The sequence below is a fragment of a genome, unplaced genomic scaffold (genome assembly GCF_019419815.1).
Source record: "Pyrus x bretschneideri cultivar Hongxiangsu unplaced genomic scaffold, Pyrus_bretschneideri_v1 Contig62, whole genome shotgun sequence".
Classification (NCBI taxonomy): domain Eukaryota; kingdom Viridiplantae; phylum Streptophyta; class Magnoliopsida; order Rosales; family Rosaceae; genus Pyrus; species Pyrus x bretschneideri.
Window position 1 is genome coordinate 1,134,109 of NW_025999801.1, and position 18,859 is coordinate 1,152,967.

Consider the following 18,859-nt stretch of genomic DNA (forward strand, 5'->3'; position numbering starts at 1 on the left):
TTTCTCCTCGTGGTTGTAGCATAGCTATGTGCAACTGTTTATTCTCGTGCTTAAGCACTCTGATCTCCTGTTTGAGACTAATCACTTCAACCACCAACGATTTAACTTGGCGGGTTCGAGCAAATAGGTGTTGAGCCATATTAGACACAGAACCTGCACACTGAACACTAAAAGCCAGAAAATCCTTAACAGCCAACTCATTGGACCGTTTGGAAAGTAGTCTGTTGTCTTTGGGAGTGAGAACATTCTTGGCTATCACCGCAGCGGTCATATCATTCTTCATCACAGAGTCTCCAATAGTAAGGGGATCAATAGGAGATAAGAAGAATTGGCGCTATATGTTATACTAAGGAGACATGGCTACCTCTTCCACAACATTCAAGTCTCAAAAGTACGATAATAAGGGAAGAATTCCTACAAGCAGTAACTCTCTGAACAAACTTCTTGAACACAATTGGTGCCCCCATAAAAGAAAGGGCAACATGCCCGCTTGTTCAAAAATCAAAGAGGCACCACCCTTCGAATTTTGAGAAGCAGATTTTCCTGAGTAAGATCTATTAGCAATCTTCACAAGCGGCATCAGTTTCTCGGATACCAAAGATAACTTTGCCAAAGAACCCTGACAAAGTTAAGACACATAAATTTTGAAGATCCAGCTACCCTACTATTACCCACAAGGGTAAAGGAACAACACCACTGTTTGATAACTGGAAAACCCTATATGTGTCAACCTCCGTGCTCCGTGGCAAAACAGGCTTGTAAAAACGCCCAACCTTTCCTCACGTCCGAGAAAGCACTCCCAACAAGATTGCTTGCTCAAAAATCGAAGAGGTACCGCTCTCCAAATCTTGAAAACCAAACCCTTAACAAGATTGCTTGCTCAAAAATCGAAAAGGCACCGCTCTCCGAACCTCGAGAGCTGGATTTTCCTAGATAAAAATTGTTGACGCTTTTCACACATAACATTATCTTTCTAGATAACGTGAACCACTTTGTTAAAGATCTCTGACAAAGTTAAAACACGTCAACCTTGCAACTCCCATTACGTTGCTATGACCGAGAAGGGTAAAGGAACAACATTACTTCGTGTTGTTTGTACCATACTTGATCAATCCTGAAACTACTGAGCACTAGTCAACAGTATACCATCAAGGACCAACAAGACTTTCCCTCCAACCAGAATGCCAATCATAACGCGACACATGTCGATATTAGAGGCCAATCACAACGCAACATGTGTCGATATCAAAGGCCAATCACAGCACGACACGTGTCAATGTTAGTACAAAGCTAGAAACTCCCTTCTATAAAAGAGGATTATTCTCTCACAATAATCTCTAATGTCATTTGTACTAATCTATTCACTAGAACTCGCTAAAGGAGAGCTTGAACCTATGTATTTGTGTAAACCCTTCACAACTAATAAGAACTCCTGTACTCCATGAACGTAGCCATTCTGGGTGAACCACGTACATCTCGTGTTTGCCTCCCTGTTTCTATATCTTTGCATACTTTTCCACACTAATGACCATAGCAATCTAACGAAGGTCACAAACTTGACACTTTCTGGTGTACCAAAATCCACACTGATTGTGCATCAACAACGTTAGTAATCGATTAGCATTTAAACGTTGTTGTATATATAAATCTACCAAATGCATGATTAGTAGCATGAACTAAAACAACATGGTTTGACATTTAAAATGGTCAACCAAATTATATGTGAAAAAATGCTTACACAAGTAATCCAAAGATTCATCATTTGATTGTAATTCCCCAACTAATAAAAGAAAAACCAAAAATTAAAAAATAAAATCAGCATATAGTATGGAATATAGTCAGAACAAAAGCAGAATTTGACTGGAAAAAAAATGCACATTTCTTGTAATTAAAAACATCATTGTGTTTTCTTGCCAAACTTTGCCTTCCCTTCCTGCTCTGCCCTTCTTTGTTGCAACCATTGTCCCATAGATACGCTTCGTATCGACTGGTCCCTTCGTGCCTGATCAACATAAATGCATCAAGAAATAAAAAAACTTAGTATCGAGGCAACTATTCTTTATGGTTTCATATAACAAAAATGTTCAATCAACCACGAATAAACAATAGCAATCATCGCTGATCAATCTTTCACCAAGAAACAACAAAAAAGCATACTTTTGAATTGAGTGAGGGATCTGAGATGTTTGGGAGATGGAATGTTTAAGCAATTTGTGCGAAATCTTGTGAATGAGGACATGCAGACACAGGATGGACGAAGGAGAGCACATCCATGGTCCAACTCCTTGTCCTGTAATTGTAGCATATAAACAACAAAACACAAAACCAGAAACCCCCAAATTTATTCATTTCTTAATTGAAAATCCAAAATTTATGTAATGCACAGAAAACCCAGATCCCACCCCAAATTTATCCTCAAAGGTTTTTTTATAAATCAACCAACCATGAATCAGAGAAGAAGCAGAGGATTGAGTAAGGGAAGGAGAGACTTCCACTGCGAGAGAGAGTGTTTGAGCGCAGTGGTGCTGTTGAAAATGGACCAAAGGGACAAACCTAGACCCCCATCCACAATCCCTACCCCTCTCCCTCAAATCCGGCCCCCATGCTTTTCTTTAACTGTTGTCCCCTCTCCCACTCATGAAATCAAGGATCTGTAACAATGGCGTTGAGATCCCCACTCCTCCGTCTCCCTATCCCTCTCCCTCTCCTTGTCTCTGTCTCTGTCTCTGTCTCCCTCTCTTTCTCTTTATCTCTATGTTTATGTCTATTGGCATGGCCTCCCATCCCTGAAACCTTCACCGAGTGATCCCTACTCCTCCCTTTCCCTCTCGCTTTGTCTCCCTCTCTCTCTCTCTCTATCTCAGAGGCAACATGGCCTCCCATGCCCAAAACCCTCACCGAACAAAGAATGAAAAGGCAGTGGTAATTTTGTAAATAACATGAAATCCACCAACAACAGGGGAAGAAAGAGGCAGTGGCAGAATGGCAAATAATTTGCACAAAAAGATGCACTACAAAGGCAGTACGAATGGAGTCACCCCCTAAAATGCACCAATGCAGATAACACACATTTCACCAGAGTGAATCCAATAAAATCACAAATCAATATAGGCATCTCTAAATAATTTAAATAACTAAGAGATGGGTGAACAAAACAAAGCAGTTTGATTTTCACTTATATTCAATTCAGCTGACATCAAGACCCACTTTACAATCAAAAGGATGAACTTAAAAGTTTTTATTCACTAAAGTTGTAATCTCAAAAAAAATAGTCAGTTTGCACAAGAAACATAAGCGGCATGCAATTCACATATGGTCTGTGAAAGCACCAAAAATTACAAAAGAAAAGATTAAGAGAATCCACACTAAACAAAAAAGAAAAGAAATCCAACAAATCCCGCATTGTTTCATAAACATAATATTTTCTTAGTATCACTATTGCGGCAGATTTTTATGACACTACGACACATACTATACAACCAACTTCATTTCTCACTCCTTTTAGACTAAAGTGATTTTAAAATGAAGGCTTACAATTTATTGAACCAACAAATCTAAAGCCACATACATATATGCAGTTGAAACTCATATGTAACGTACCCAAGAGAGTATCTGAGTTAAGAGCTCCAAAGCTTAAGCAAAACCCACTCTCAACAATGTTGTAAAAAAAGAAAGAAATAAAAAAGTCATTAATAATTTGAAATAATTCAAAATTGCAAGCAAGAAAAGGCAAACTCAAAAAGTTTTGCAAGGTCGTGAAATTGGTTCTTCACTAAGATATTTATAGGAATCCAATCCATTTTTTTAAATAAATGAGAAGCATGCAAGACAATTTGGTTCTTCACCTAATCAGCTCAAAGTGCCCTCGCCAAAATACATTTTTCGACTGAAATAGATTTATGAGAATATAAGTATCCCCTCTTTTTATGCCATATCTAATTAATTTCATGTCATTCCGAAAATGGCATATTTACCATTTCCGCAAGATACAGGTTAGATCTTATAGTAAATTTAGACAACGCAAGGCATTTGATTTAAAATCATAATAAATAGAACCTGAATCACATAACTACCAATACAAATAAAAGAAAATGAAATTATTCCCATTTGGTGGCTAAGAAAACCAAAAAAGGTATGTAACTTTTTTCCCCTAAGAACATACACACAAAAATTCCACCAGAAATTGCAGTTCCCACAAATCCAACAACAAACAAGAAACCCCATGACCCCATTTTCCAGGCAACCAAACAAACCCCAACCCAACCCTAATTCCGAAATCGCTCAACAATGGGCGGAGAACGCATTTATATAAGATGAAATTAGAATTGGGGCTAGGAGAGTTACCAGCAATGTCCCATAAGCTACTAACTGACATTATTTTTAGTTTTTTTTAATTAAAAAAGCCAAAGCACATTTTTAGCGAGTCCATTAGCCAGACAAAATCATAATAGCCAATAGCAGACAAATCCAGAAAAAGATGGATACAAATAGAATCATTCAAACCTTGTATACTGTTAGTTTCTCAAGTAGCCATTACATTTTCATTCAGATTATGCATGTATTGGGGTCTCTTTAAGCAGAATGGTAGTGTAGTATTCAAAATTTATTTTCAAACGATCACAAATGAATCTCCCACTATTCTACTTAAAACATCATTATTCTACTCAAAACTAAGTGAAAATTAGTTGTTTTTTTTTTTTTTTTATAAAAACATATGAACTCATGCCCAACTTTGATTAATCCGACATTTAAGGCTGACTATTTCAACATTAAGAGTTGATAAGAGAACATTGGAAAACATATGAGCATGCCCACCTATTATCATATCCAAAATTGCAGCTGATAAATCTCACATAAATTCACATCAAAAGAACCCAGAAATCTAATGAAGAATTCTCTAAAACCCACAATTTAAACTAAAACCCATAAATTTAAATGAAAAACTCTTATAAAATCATGAAAAATTTAATAAAATCCAAGTACATAAATCACAAATTCAATCATACAAATCTTCACATCCAATAAGTCTAGAAGGTAGCTAGCTTCCTTCCAAAATCGTATCTCTACAGTCCAAGGCTCAAATTTCCTTGCAGCCTCCTTAATTCGATAAGTCCTGATTCAAGCAGTCACACACACACACACACACGAAGCATTCATGCAAAGGAAATTCGACCATGAAATGAAAAACAAAAAGGTGTGAGACAGAGAGAGACGAAACTTCTTGCCTGCCAGGAGTTCCAAGCTTGAGAAAAATCTGTTCTAGAAGCGAATCGAAGAGAGTGGAATGAGAGAGACTCCCAGTTCCCCCAACTTTCCCAGCTTCCTTCCGTGCCCAGATGAGCAACATGTGTACATCCAAACTCCTCTTCCTAGATGACCAGCACGCATACATCCAGTCTCGTGTGCTTCTAAGATGACCAACATGCGTACATAAGGGGCAAACCAGTAAATTCAATGTGCAACACAGAAAAAATACTGAGAATAAAAAGCAACTGAGCTTGTGAACAGTACTTTTTCACCGGGTTTTATTACATAGATAATGTGATCTTTAAACAACAACAAAGCTTTTTCCCACTAAGTGGGGTCGGCTATATGAATCCTAGAACACCATTGCGCTTGGTTCTATGTCATGTCCTCTGTTAGATCCAAATACTCCAAGTCTTTTCTTAAAGTCTCTTCCAAAGTTTTCTTAGGTCTTCCTCTACACCTTCGGCCCTGGAACTCTTTCCCGTAGTTGCATCTTCTAACCAAAGCGTTAGTAGGTCTTCTTTGCACATGTCCAAACCATCGTAACCAATTTTCTCTCATCTTTCCTTCAATTTCGGCTACTCCTACTTTACCTCAAATATCCTCATTCCTAATCTTATCCTTTCTCGTGTACCCACACATCCAACGAAGCATCCTCATCTCCGCTACATCCATTTTATGTACGTGCTGATGCTTCACGACCCAACATTCCGTGCCATACAGCATCGCCGGCCTTATTGTCGTCCTATTAAATTTTCCCTTCAGCTTCTGTGGCATACGACGGTCACACAACACGCCGGATGCACTCTTCCACTTCATCCATCCAACTTGTATTCTATGGTTGAGGTCTCCATCTAATTCTCTGTTCTTTTGCAAGATAGATCCTAGGTAGCGAAAGTGGTCGCTCTTTGGTACTTCTTGATCTCCGATCCTCACCCCTGACTCATTTTGGCCTCCATTTGCACTAAACTTGCACTCCATATATTCTATCTTTGATCGGCTTAGGCGAAGACCTTTAGATTCCAACACTTCTCTCCAAAGGTTAAGCTTCGCATTTATCCTTCTTGAGTTTTCATCTATCAATAATATATCATCTGCGAAAAGCATACACCAAGGAATATCATCTTGAATATGTCCCATTAACTCATCCATTACCAATGCAAAAAATGCAAAAAGGTAAGGACTTAAGGATAAACCTTGATGTAACCCTACAGTCATCGGAAAGCTTTCGGTTTGTCCTTCATAGGTTCTTACGGCAGTCTTTGCTCCATCATACATATCCTTTATAGCTTGGATATATGTCACTCATACTCCTGTCTTCTCTAAAATCCTCTAAAGAATGTCTCTTGGGACCCTATCATATGCTTTTTCCAAATCTATAAAGACCATGTGTAAATCCTTTTTCCTATCTCTATATCTTTCGATCAATCTTCGTAAGGGATAGATTGCCTCCATGGTTGAGCGCCCTAGCATGAACCCGAATTAGTTGTCTGAAACTTGTGTCTCTTGCCTCAATCTATGCTCAATAACTCTCGCCCAGAGCTTCATTGGAAAACTCATTAGCTTAATACCCCTATAGTTCATGCAATTTTATACGTCGCCCTTATTCTTGTAGATAGGCACCAAAGTGATCTTTCGCCACTCATTGGGCATCTTCTTCGTTTTCAAAATCCTATTGAAAAGGTCTGTGAGCCATGCTATACCCGTGTATCCCAAGACCTTCCACACTTTGATCGGTATATCATCTGGGCCCACTGCTTTTCTATGCTTCATCTTTAAACAATGATGAAAAATAATTACCCGTATACGCTTAGAAAAATGATGTATTATCAAGAAGAAATTAGAATATCAAAGTCCTCAACAAAACATGAGCCACAATTATCACAAATAGAAAAATCACTACTTCTGGTTACAAATATTCAATTCGAATCATTTCAAATAAAATGCACATAAATTCAAACCAATACATGCACACAAAGGTAGGGAAAGTCATAACTGGATCAAGCATAAAAGACACATTTAAAGAAGATGCTCAAGAAAACATTTTATCGATGAAGATTCGAGAAAGAATATGGTCAAGAACGAAACTATGAGGAATATCAAATACCACACAGGGACACAAAACTACTTGAATGTACTCCAACAAATGTAAAATCCAGCATTCTCTAAAAACTATCTCCATCCTACATCATCATCTACCCTTAAGCACAACCACTAAAATTGTAAAAGACCTGAGAACCATGATCTACACCACAAATAATACAAATAATCCATAAACCAATCAGTCATCAAGCACATTCTTTTATCTTTTCCTAACTTGATTGTATATTGTATTTATTTGCAATGCTCCAAAACAATGAAATGCACATGATTTCTCTTTTCCTCCTAATCTGCAAAAACAAATCAGTAGCCAATCCCAATTTAAATTAACAGAGAGGGAAAGAAAAAAAAAAAGACAACTTGAATTCAAAAGATTCTACATGATGTACCACACCACCATTAGATTCACCATTTCTCACTTTCACCATTTAATGTGTTTAGAAAGGTTATTAGGGTGATTTGCCATCTAAGACTCACTTGGGAGTTGAGAGCGAAATTATAAGTCGCAGGCTCTTGAAATGCAGTAATGAATTTGGATAATATTGGACCTGGAAGAAAATATCACATGCACAGCAAGCTACAGCGACAATTAAAAAAAGAGATCTTAAGCAGAAACCATGAATACAACTCAAAAATGAAATCTTGCAAATAACATTTCAAACCATAACCCAAATCAAATGTACCAAATCTCACATCAAAAAATAAATTATACAAATTGACATATTCGTAGAAACCCAACAGAGATTTTAGCAAGAGAGAGAGAGAGAGAGAGACAGAGACAGAGAGACAGAGAGAAAGAGAGAGTACCAAAGGGAGTGAGATATGGTTGTAACTGGAAAGCAAAAATAAATTATATAAATTGACTCTAACATTTCTTGACTCTAACAAATTGATACATAATAACAGTTGTTTGGGATATAGATATGGGTGTACCTGGAAAGATTAAAATTCACCTTGCATGCCATATTTGTGGAGGACTTGCTCTAGTTCTTCCATCGTGATATACCTGATAATCAGAATGCATTTTGGCAACATTGTTATAAATAAGATGTTGATGATGATGAGTTATAACCTTACTCCGTATTATGTAATTGGAATTTAAGAGCCCTATGTAAAAGATATATATATATAAAATAAAAAATAAAAAAAGAGCCCATATCTATCATGATCTCTGCATACCCACTGCTGTCTTTATCGAAGTGTTTTAAGGTAGTGTAGAGATGTTCTCTATCCATCCAGTTCAAATGCATTGTTGCTGCGATGAACTCATCATAGTCTATGGTTCCGTTGCCATCAGCATCAGCCTAATGAAAAGACATTCATTAGAACTAATGTACGTACGTAAGCACCAAAGAAATACAGAGAGAGAGAAGGAACCTGTTCATAATGGCAGAGAAGGGTTGAGTAGTGTTTCCTCAGCACAAATGAAGCACTTGTTGTGTTGGGGAGAACATGAAAACACATCCCACTTCCCTCCATTTCTTCTCTGCAACTATCTACACACACACACACACACACATATATATATATATAATTAAGTACATATGATTTTCTTTTATCTTTCATTTTAAAAATTGAAAAATTAATAATTCATATTTAATTTAGTGAAATGAAGAACTACAAATAAAATAGATAGCCCAACCTTCTCACAGACACCCCTCCTTGTTGCCCCCACATGTAAATGCTCCCCTCTTGAAAACAGCAATTTATATGGAATCAAAGAGCCATACTTTATAATTACACTAAAAGTTTAACACCTTTAAATATTCTATACAAAAATAAATAATAAATCTCAGAAATGCATATCAGTCCAAGGTCTCAAGTTCTCAGAGTGGGGAATTAGTGATTAGAACAGTTAATTATCTGCTCCCTTTTGGGTATGAACTAATTAGCACAGTAGCCATAAAAATACCAAACAAAAGCTCAATAATTTATGCAATTTGGTCAAAATTTATACAATTTCCAGCAAAACCCAAGACTCAATAATACAAAAGGAACCCAATAAATGATTAAAGCAATATTATACACAACTTATGCAAGTCCAAAGAAACCCATTTGATCAAACTTACTGAATACGGAAAAAAAAAATTACAATCGAAGTATGGATTAATAATTACCTCAACAGCTAACGGAGCCAAAGTCAAACCCTAGAGATTCGAAGGGCAGAGACAGGAAAAGACCTTCTTTCCCACTGCTGCTGCTGCCACCTTCTCTCTCTAAAAACCAATTGGAAATTGTTTAGAGAGAGACAGAGAGGGTGATGATGATCCGACGAAAGAAGTATGAAAAACTAAAATACATGCAAGCTTGAATTCGAGTCCCAAAATGAAAACAGAAAGGAGGAGTGTAAGGGTGGTTTACCGAGGTTGGGAGCAGTGAGTCTCGTAAGAGAAGCCGATGAACAGTGGCAGTACCCACTGCACAGTGAAAGGCCTTCGCCAGTGTGTCCTGAGCAGAACGGAGTGAGTGGTAGTGGTTCTGTGGTGATGTTTCGCAGGAAAATGGAGGTGTTGGTGCGCCCGTATGTCCTTGATTATATATCAGAATTCATAAACAAAGTCAGAGGAAAATTGATGATTATTGAGCCAGTAATGAATAATGGGTATAAGATTGAAACTTTTGGATGCTCAGCCTTGTTTCCAGATGAAAATAAGCATCCCAAAAACCGAAAACAAATCAACTTAACATAAAAGTTTGTATTACCCACCTCAAATCGGCCGGAGAACTCATATTGGAATTTCTATATACCTTCCAATTTTTCCGTAACCCTTACCATCTCAGAATTTCTGAATAGGACATGGATTCTACAACATTAGATAAAACTATCTATACTACACATATGCAGATCAATTCCAGATAAATTAAGATAAAATCAAGGTATGAAATATATCAATTCAGGGTTGGAAAATCACCTTCAAATTTCAGTGGAGAGAGAGTGAGCAAGCGTTTAAGAGGTGTACCTGTGAGTGAGTGAGTGAGTGGGCGAGTGATGCTGCGACTGTGAGAGGCTGAGAAGAACACGGAGATGGGATCGAAGAAGATCAAGGATCTGCAGCAATGGCGCTGAGATCCCCACTCTTCCTTTTCCTTCTCTTTCTGTCGCTCTGTCTCTGTCTCCCTGTCTCCCTCTCCCTCTCCTATCTCTCTCTATCTCTATCTCCATCAGCATGGCCTCCCAACTGCGAAACCCTCAGCGAGCGATCCTTACTCCTCCCTCTCCCACTCCCTCTCCCTCGAACCGTACACCCCCTGTGATTCTGTCTGCCTGCAAACCGCATGCCTTCCTCTCACCAAATCCCTATCTCTCTCTGGTTGCTCGCTCTCTCTCCGCCAAAGGCATGCTCTCACTGCGTCCCACTGCAGCTCAGAAAGAAAGAAAATGAAAGTCTCTAACCCACCCGACCCGTTCGAAACCCTACAGACTAAAATGACCATCGCCCCCCTGCCTCTCCACGATTATCAACACGGGGCATGGAGATCAGCGGCAAAAAGAGTCAGGACAACCTTGTAAATAAAATGAAATTTGGGTCCAAAGACTATTCATCTGTACAGTACAATTTCAAAGCTTTTTTTCTTTTTTTTGAAAACTAAGCCTACTTTAGACTAAAGTAACGATGAATATGTGAGGCCTCGTCTAGTAATCTTGGAAAGAGGCCTCGTCTGCTTGAGACCTCAGATGTCGTCCAATGACAATTGAGATAGATGTAAATCACGTGTTGCTATTTAATCAGCTTAGCTGGCTATAAATTAATTAAATCCATCGGAAAAAAAAAATACAAAACACAGATGTGGCCTTCGAAAGTGGGCAAATGAGTTGGAATTATCAATTCATTCTTGATGAAGAAAGGCCACAGGTGATTACAATATCAACAAATAATTGAATACAAACAAACCATAGTGAGTCATTTCCTGGTTAAAGAAAAATGAAGTTCCAAAGTATAACAAAACAAATGAAATAAGACACGTTCTTCTTTAAATTAAAAACCGCCAAAAAAGACCGCCACTAGTTAGTGGAGAGAAATTTACCTACCAAACATACATTTCATGGTATTGCCACGTTAGTAGTAATAATTTTATATTTTTCAGTCGTCCATGATTACTTTAAAATAGTATTACTATGGATTGTTACTTCAAAGGTAGTAGATAGTAGTTTACAACGAAACTTCCTCTCTTTTAAATTAAAGACCGCCAAGTAACAATTTTATATTTTTCAGTCGTTAATGAATTTGTCACGAAAGTTCCTCTCATTCAACTTGACCACATTCACATTGAAAGGTAGTAGGCAGGATACTTATTCGTAGGCAGGAAGAAAAGCATGAGGACTACTATAACAAGAGAGAGTCCACGTTCACATTGAAGGTGGAATTGGAAACTGCTGCTTCCTTCACAGGAAGAAAAGCATGCATAAGGCCTGATATATATATAACAAGAGAGAATCCACCGTCCATACCATACTGCATATTCCAATTCTTTGAGAGGCCGTTTTCTTTAGTTTATCTGGCTTTAATTCTCCCATGGCCAATCAACTTGTCTCTACTTCTGTCTTGCCTTCTTCATGGAGATATGATGTATTTTTGAGTTTTAGAGGTGAGGATACACGCTTTACTTTTACCGATCATTTATACCAAGCTTTGGTCCGTAACGGAATCAACACCTTCATTGATCGCCATCTTGTAAGAGGGGAAGAAATATCACCGGCTTTTCTAAAAGCAATTGAAGACTCAAGAATTTCGGTCATTGTATTCTCAGAAAACTATGCATCCTCAAGATGGTGCTTGGATGAGCTCGTACATATCCGTGAATGTAGACAGTCAAGGCAGCAAATAGTTTGGCCAGTTTTTTATAAGGTGGATCCGTCTCATGTACGAAATCAAACGAGTAGTTTCGGTGACGCATTTACAGGACTTGAGTGCAAATACAAGGACGAGGAGAAGATCCTCTTATGGAGGAGTGCTCTTAAAGAAGTTGCAAATTTGTCAGGACATACTATCAAAGAGGGAGAGTACGTACATTTCTTCACTCCTTATAGTTTGTATAATTATATGATTATGTATTTCAGGTTTCAGTTTCTGCTACAATAATACCTATTTAGTTGGGAGTTTCATTTTTAGTTTTTAAATCCCTAGCAAGCGGCACATGCTTGACTGCAACAATTGTGTGAGAGAGGAGTGCTAGGAATCATCGCAAACACTCATTCCATCAATTTCCAACTTCGTTGAATGGCAAGTCTATAATTATATATGAAGAAGATAACTCTTACTTTATGCTAAACCGACATGACCATCTTCTTCATATATAATTATAGACCGGTCATTCACCAAAGCTAGCGAATTAGGGAGTGAGTCCTGTTGCGGTTGTTGCTGGCATTCATCTTTCGTGTAATCCCGTGTCATTTTTTTTGTACATTTTTTTTTTTCTTTTTCAAAGAAATATAGCAAAAAAATTGATTGACTAAATGTGCCATTTTTTTATTTATTTAAACTGGTAGATATGAAGCTACATTTATCAATAAGATTGTTAAGGAGATCTTAGTCGAAGTACTACAACGCACATATTTGAATGTGGCCAAATACCCAGTTGGAATACAATCTTGTGTAGAAGAGGTGGAAGAGATTTTAGATGTCGGTGAAAATGGCCGTTGTGTGGTTGGGATTTGGGGGACATCTGGAATTGGCAAGACAACAATTGCAAAAGCTGTTTATAATGCAATTGCTCATAAGTTTGAAGGTAGCTGTTTCCTGGCAGATGTGAGAGAAACATCGACATCACATGAAGGTGTAATCAAACTACAAAGCACTCTTCTATCTAAAGTTCTACGTGGTACAGAGTTGAAAATTGACGATGTTCATCACGGAATCAGCCTTATAGAGAAATTGTTGCGGCGAAAGAAGATTCTCTTAATTCTTGATGATGTGGATGAATTGGGGCAGTTAAACAACTTGGTTGAAGTCGATTGGTTTGGTGAGGGTAGCAGAGTGATCATAACCACAAAAGATAGAGGATTGTTAGAATCTTATGGAGTCAAGTTGATATACAAGGTCCAAAAGTTAGAATATGACAAAGCTCTTGAGCTTTTAAGTTTGAATGCCTTCACAAGAAAAGAACCTTCACACGATTATTTGAGCCTCGCACGACGTGCATTAGCCTATGCTCAAGGCCTTCCGTTAGCTCTTAATCTTATAGGTTCTTATTTGCGTAATAAAAATATAGATCGTTGGCAAGCTATATTGGATAGTTACGACTCTTACGAAGGAGAACCTTATAGAGGAATTCAAAGAACACTTCGAAAAAGTTATGATGCCTGGGATTATGTCGTGCAACAAGTGTTCCTAGACATTGCATGCTTCTTCAAGGGTGAAGATAAAGACTATGTGTTACAAGTATTAAGAAATTCGAAGCTCAATGTACCTGAAGATTGTATTGAAGTACTTGTTGAGAATGCCATCATAACTATTGAAGATAATAGGATTTTGATGCATGACTTACTAGAAAAAATGGGTAAGCGTATAGTTCGTGAAGAATCGCCCAATGAACCAGGGAAACGTAGCAGGTTGTGGTTTCATGAAGATGTGTACAATGTTCTAATTGAAAATCAAGTAAGTAGAATATATGTTCTTACATTTGATATGTCATGATCTGGTTTGAAGTGAAATCTTTTTAAACGACACGGTTTGTTAACAATATTTCATTTTTTTACTCATATCAGGGAACATGGAAAATTAAAGGCATTGTGGTGAAGTTGCCCGAACCAGATGTGATACCTTTGAATCCAAAAAGCTTCATGGGGATGGTAAATCTTGAAATTTTTATAAATCGTAATGCATGCTTTTCTGGACGCGTTGATTATCTGCCCAACGATTTGAGGTGGATTGAATTGGATGGACCTATGTTTCAGTATTTGGGATCCAATATTCTTCAAAAGCATACGGTTACGTTCAATTTGCCATCCAATTATCATCCAAGGAATCTTGTCACGTTTGATATGCCATATAGTGGCATCAAACAATTGAAGGGATTTAAGGTACATGTACGTATTTTAAATTAGTTTGAACGGTTACTATTTTAAAAGTATATTTTACTTTTAGAAAAAAGAAAATTTCCAAAGTTTTTCATTATTAATGTATTTAAAACATTTGACTTTTTGTTTTGTTTTTTGTTTTGGTTTTACAGAATTTGGCAAAGCTTACATCAATGAATTTAAGTGGTTGCGAATTCTTGAAAAAAATCCCCGACTTATCCGGAAGCCCAAACTTAAGGGACTTGAATCTAAGTAATTGTAAAAGTTTGGTTGAGGTTGATGATTCTATTGGATTCCTCGATAAACTTAAAGATCTGAGTCTTCGTGGGTGCTCTAAGCTTATGAAGTTTGCAACAAGACTTGGATTGAGATCGCTTCAAGTGTTATCTCTTTGTGAGTGCACAAGACTTGAGACTTTCCCAGAAATAGAGGAGGGCAAGATGGAATCCCTATGGTATTTGGATATAGAAAAAAGTGGCATAAGAAAATTGCCTTCATCATTTGCATATCTTACTGGGCTTGGAACGTTGAAAGGAAATGGTTGTGAGAACCTTGCAAATACATCATTACGTCATTACATCAATGTTGATTTCCTTGAATGCTCAAAACTCGTGACCGAATCTCAGCTGCTTTCAACTGATTCAGATGACAACTGTATCACATTAGCCTTTCCTAAGTTGCATTATCTTGGTTTTAGAGGATGCAATTTATCAGAAAGTGATTTTCTTGTGCCTTTTAATTGTTGGTCCACATTAGCAGAACTTGATCTGTCGAGAAACAATTTTGTTAGTCTTCCGGATTGCATTAGCAAATTTGTCAACTTGGAGACACTTTCATTAAGCGGTTGCAAGAGGTTTCGGGAAATTCCTCAAGTCCTTCCACCAAAACTAGTTGAGTTATATCTGGATGATTGCACATCATTGGAGAAAATTCCACCACTACCCCCGATGCTTAGGATTCTGGACTTGTGTAACTGCTTTGGACTAAGTGGTGATGAGGTGCAAAAGTTGGAAAATAATTTGTTGAACTCCAATCAGGTTCCTCTCTCCTCTTACTTTCTCTTGAAATTTAGAATATATTTTGTTGATACTTGAGAGAGAGAGATATCAGATCACAGTTATTGCTAATTAGTTATCTACATATTATTCACTTTGCAGGAACGTCTTTGGTGGTCCAACTTGCAAGTTTTCTATCAAGGCAATGAAGTACCAAAGTGGTTCGGTTATACCTCTAACCATCCCACACCTATCAGGATTGAACAGTTTATGGTACATGAATGGCATATGAACCATCCCACACGCATTACAATTGAACAACTACCAGTATATGAATGGAAAGAGGAATTTGTTGGTGGCAGTGAATTTTGTTTTGAAATTCCTCTAAATTTACAAGTGGGCGAGACGTTATTCAGATTGGCTCTATCTTTTGTTTTTGAACCACCGACTTATCATCCTCATTATACTTGTATTCTCATCAACGGAGTACAACAGTGTAGACCTAAGTTATGGGATCATAATGACTTAAATGACGTAAATGACATAAATGACATCGAGGCAACCCATGTGTGGCTTGCGTTAGTGGATTTAAAGGAGAAGCAGCAGCAAGGAGCTAATTGTCAAGTTATATTTTACTTCCCCAAAGGCGCACGCATTAAAAGCTGTGGGTTGCACTTCCTATTGCGCAACCAAGACAAACATCTTCGCTTGTCTTTGGGACCAACAAGTAGTCTTGGGAAGAGGCCTCGTCCACATGGATTATCAGATATCATTGATGATGCATATGATTGGAAACAACAATGGTTTTCCTTATCTTCGACGCCAATGGATGATCATTCGAAACACAGGCAGATTGATCTCAATGTTCCTATTGATATTGAGGAGGAGCAAGAGCAGCCATCCACTCCAGATGATCCACAATTTCTAATTTATTAGGAGCTTGGGTACGTATTCGTTTTTTCATTTCCACTTTCCTAGTCCTTAAAACTAATGGGCCGTTAGATAACCATTTCAGTATATAGTTCTAATTTTTTGAAAATTGAAAACCAAGAACTCATTTGGTAACTACTTGTTCTACTATCTTGTGTATGCCCTTCTGTTTTCTTGATATACTAGCCTTCACGCACGTTTTAAATGTATTTAACGTAAATTGACAAAAAGAAAGTCAAATATTTGAAATAAATGAATAATATTAGATCATGCTAGAAGAAAACTCTTATAAACTAACTAAAGCAGCTGAATTCACATAATAAAATCGGTCTCTATAAAATTTACATTAAGAATAGAGAAAATAATATTTAATAAACAATTGATTGAATCACATTATTGCTAGCCCATTGTAAGACTAAGCCCACCCCCATCCCCCTTAGTGTAGATAATATCGTTTGTTAAAAATAAAAATAAAAAACAATCATTTAACAACTAATTTAATCACATGATTACCACGTGCGAAAGACTTTTTTTAATTATGGAGCTTCTGTTTTTGGCTGTTGTTTTTTGATACAACTCTCTTATTTCAGATGTTTTAAGATCAGCAGTTGGATTAGGTTAACAGAGGAGGACAGGCTGTTGGATTGTTAAAACAATGAGTGACGTTATATATTGGAATTTGGAAGCACTTGTTAAATGTTAGATACCTTTGTAACAAGTTTAGATTTCGATCTCAGAACTGTCGTTTTTCCGCTTCCGGCTACTCAAAAGTTGAATACACATTTCAAATCAAACGTCAGGTAAATCAATGTCGAATAAGCGAAATATGGTATCCATGGAAGAGAATGCACAATTATAAACCAATGGCCACGATGCGTCTTACGTGTGATTCTACTTCAAACGTGAACAAAAAATCCAACTCAATCGAACAAAGCTGAAAAATATGTATTAGATAGTCCCTTTACTCAGATAAGCTGATATCCATTTTAGGCTGTTTGTAAATCGCTTCATTTTTGTTCTCAGAAGCTCCTGTCTCCAACCTCCATGGTCCGAAAGTTTCAGGCCACGATAAAGAACCAATGGCGCAGAAGGGTCGGACCACGAAAAAGAACCAATGGCGGGAACTCTTATGCGGCGTTTACCTTCCACTACCCTCAATATTTTTTACATTATACTAGTTCATATGGTTGGACACCTTTGTAACTTAGCTCTGATATTCAAGTACACAAGTATTCTGACAATAAACATAAATAAGACAACAAGAGTTACAATTTACACAACTTTTGCACATAACACATGATCTGTTAGATGGGACACAGCCTTGTTCTAGTGATGTGAAAATTAACTTGGCACACAAATTAAACCCTAATGTTGACAATTGTAGTATATATACAAATAGGGATCATTCTAGACCGGGGATTAACTAGGGATGCTAGTCAACTCAAAAACACAAAACTAGGCTTAAAAACACTTAACTAGACTCTAACAACTCAAAACAAGCTAAATAAGCTCAAAGCACACAAACTAAATTAAATTGACTCAAAACAGGTCCTAGGAAGTGATTTGGATGAAAATTGAACTAAAAAGACCCAAAAGACTCAACATGGACAGATTCTGTCGAATTAAAACAAAACTAACACAATTAAGAACTAATGGGGTATTTGGACAAATTTTGACCTTTACTTGACTCAAAACACCAATAAAACTAAACTTAAACAGATTCTAAGTTAAAACACTAAATATTAAAGGGGGATTGATTTTAACGAAATTAAGACTTAAACAAACAAATTGCAAGAATAAACTAAAAGGTACGAAATTAAGGTGAATGAATGGGTGAAAGGCTAGTTAGAGGGTTCATCTCCACACATGATATATGCATACAAACCAATTTCCAGTTATTATTCCTTTAGACTATGAATGACAACGCCCCAAGTTAATTGTATCGCACAACCAACCACCAGATTTTCCTTATTTCATTGAATTAAATGAATACGCATCACAACCAAATTATCTTTCTCAAGTTCTCTATATGAAACGCATGTTATAGATACATATCAAAAGTCATTAAGTTTATGAAAATCAAAAGCATTGACAAGACATTCATCACTATAAAACGCACGAGACTCCTGCCAAGGATTCACTTAACACAATCATAACTAGTGACTTCCACTACTTGTGAATATAAACGAATAACTATTACGTGAAACTCCCTTATATTCTAGCATCAAATTCATGCATGCAAATTAAGTGTCGACCCTTAATCAACATACATAAACAAGTTTTGATAACTCAGATAAGCAAATCACATTCAAGACTCAAGAAACAATAACTGGATGTAATCAATTCATATAAAACATATAATCATGGCTTCGAATTCACCTCCAACTATAAAGAAATTAGCTCCACATGTTCATCATAATTGAAAACCAAATTAAAATAAACATTGAACTAAAACTAGGATAGAAAGAACCTAGAAACACTCCACACTCCAATGGCAAGCCTGTGGCACTCCCTTGGATGGCAGATTGCACGGCACTCTTCTTCTCCTTCCTTCCTTGCTTGCGGCACT

The 18,859-nt window shown here is 37.1% G+C and overlaps 2 protein-coding genes and 1 long non-coding RNA gene across 16 annotated transcripts; 2 read left to right on the top strand and 1 right to left on the bottom strand.

The window, feature by feature from the left end:
* Window positions 1-1,690: 1,690 nt before the first annotated feature.
* LOC103946118 lies at window positions 1,691-10,738 on the bottom strand. 14 transcript variants are annotated; one of them, XR_007253908.1, is made up of 9 exons: window positions 10,308-10,724; window positions 10,055-10,133; window positions 9,709-9,875; window positions 9,465-9,563; window positions 8,990-9,038; window positions 8,725-8,843; window positions 8,527-8,651; window positions 8,281-8,353; window positions 1,691-2,002 (listed from the first exon to the last, which is right to left on the bottom strand). XR_007253908.1 is itself a non-coding variant. In XM_048572667.1 (5 exons), the coding sequence occupies exons 2-5, from the start codon at window positions 8,911-8,913 to the stop codon at window positions 2,085-2,087; spliced, it is 573 nt and encodes a 190-aa protein (XP_048428624.1). In that variant the 5' UTR covers window positions 8,914-9,563; window positions 9,709-10,048; the 3' UTR covers window positions 1,691-2,084. The 14 variants fall into 14 exon arrangements, 2 of the variants coding, with proteins under 2 accessions (XP_048428624.1, XP_048428625.1); XR_007253911.1 differs by adding an exon at window positions 8,155-8,179 and having other exon boundaries at window positions 1,691-2,290; window positions 8,725-9,563; window positions 10,308-10,737; XR_007253912.1 differs by adding an exon at window positions 8,155-8,179 and having other exon boundaries at window positions 8,725-9,563; window positions 10,308-10,736.
* Window positions 10,739-11,861: 1,123 nt separating this feature from the next.
* On the top strand, window positions 11,862-15,459 carry LOC103946214 (disease resistance protein RPV1-like). Its single transcript, XM_048572684.1, has 5 exons — window positions 11,862-12,349; window positions 12,836-12,894; window positions 13,531-13,672; window positions 14,311-14,368; window positions 14,518-15,459. Exons 1-5 carry the CDS (start codon window positions 11,862-11,864, stop codon window positions 15,457-15,459), a joined length of 1,689 nt encoding a protein of 562 aa, XP_048428641.1.
* A 598-nt stretch (window positions 15,460-16,057) lies between these two features.
* Window positions 16,058-17,041, top strand: LOC125471833. Its single transcript, XR_007253916.1, has 2 exons — window positions 16,058-16,304; window positions 16,881-17,041. It is a non-coding gene; the product is annotated as an uncharacterized LOC125471833 (long non-coding RNA).
* The last annotated feature ends 1,818 nt before the right edge of the window (window positions 17,042-18,859 follow it).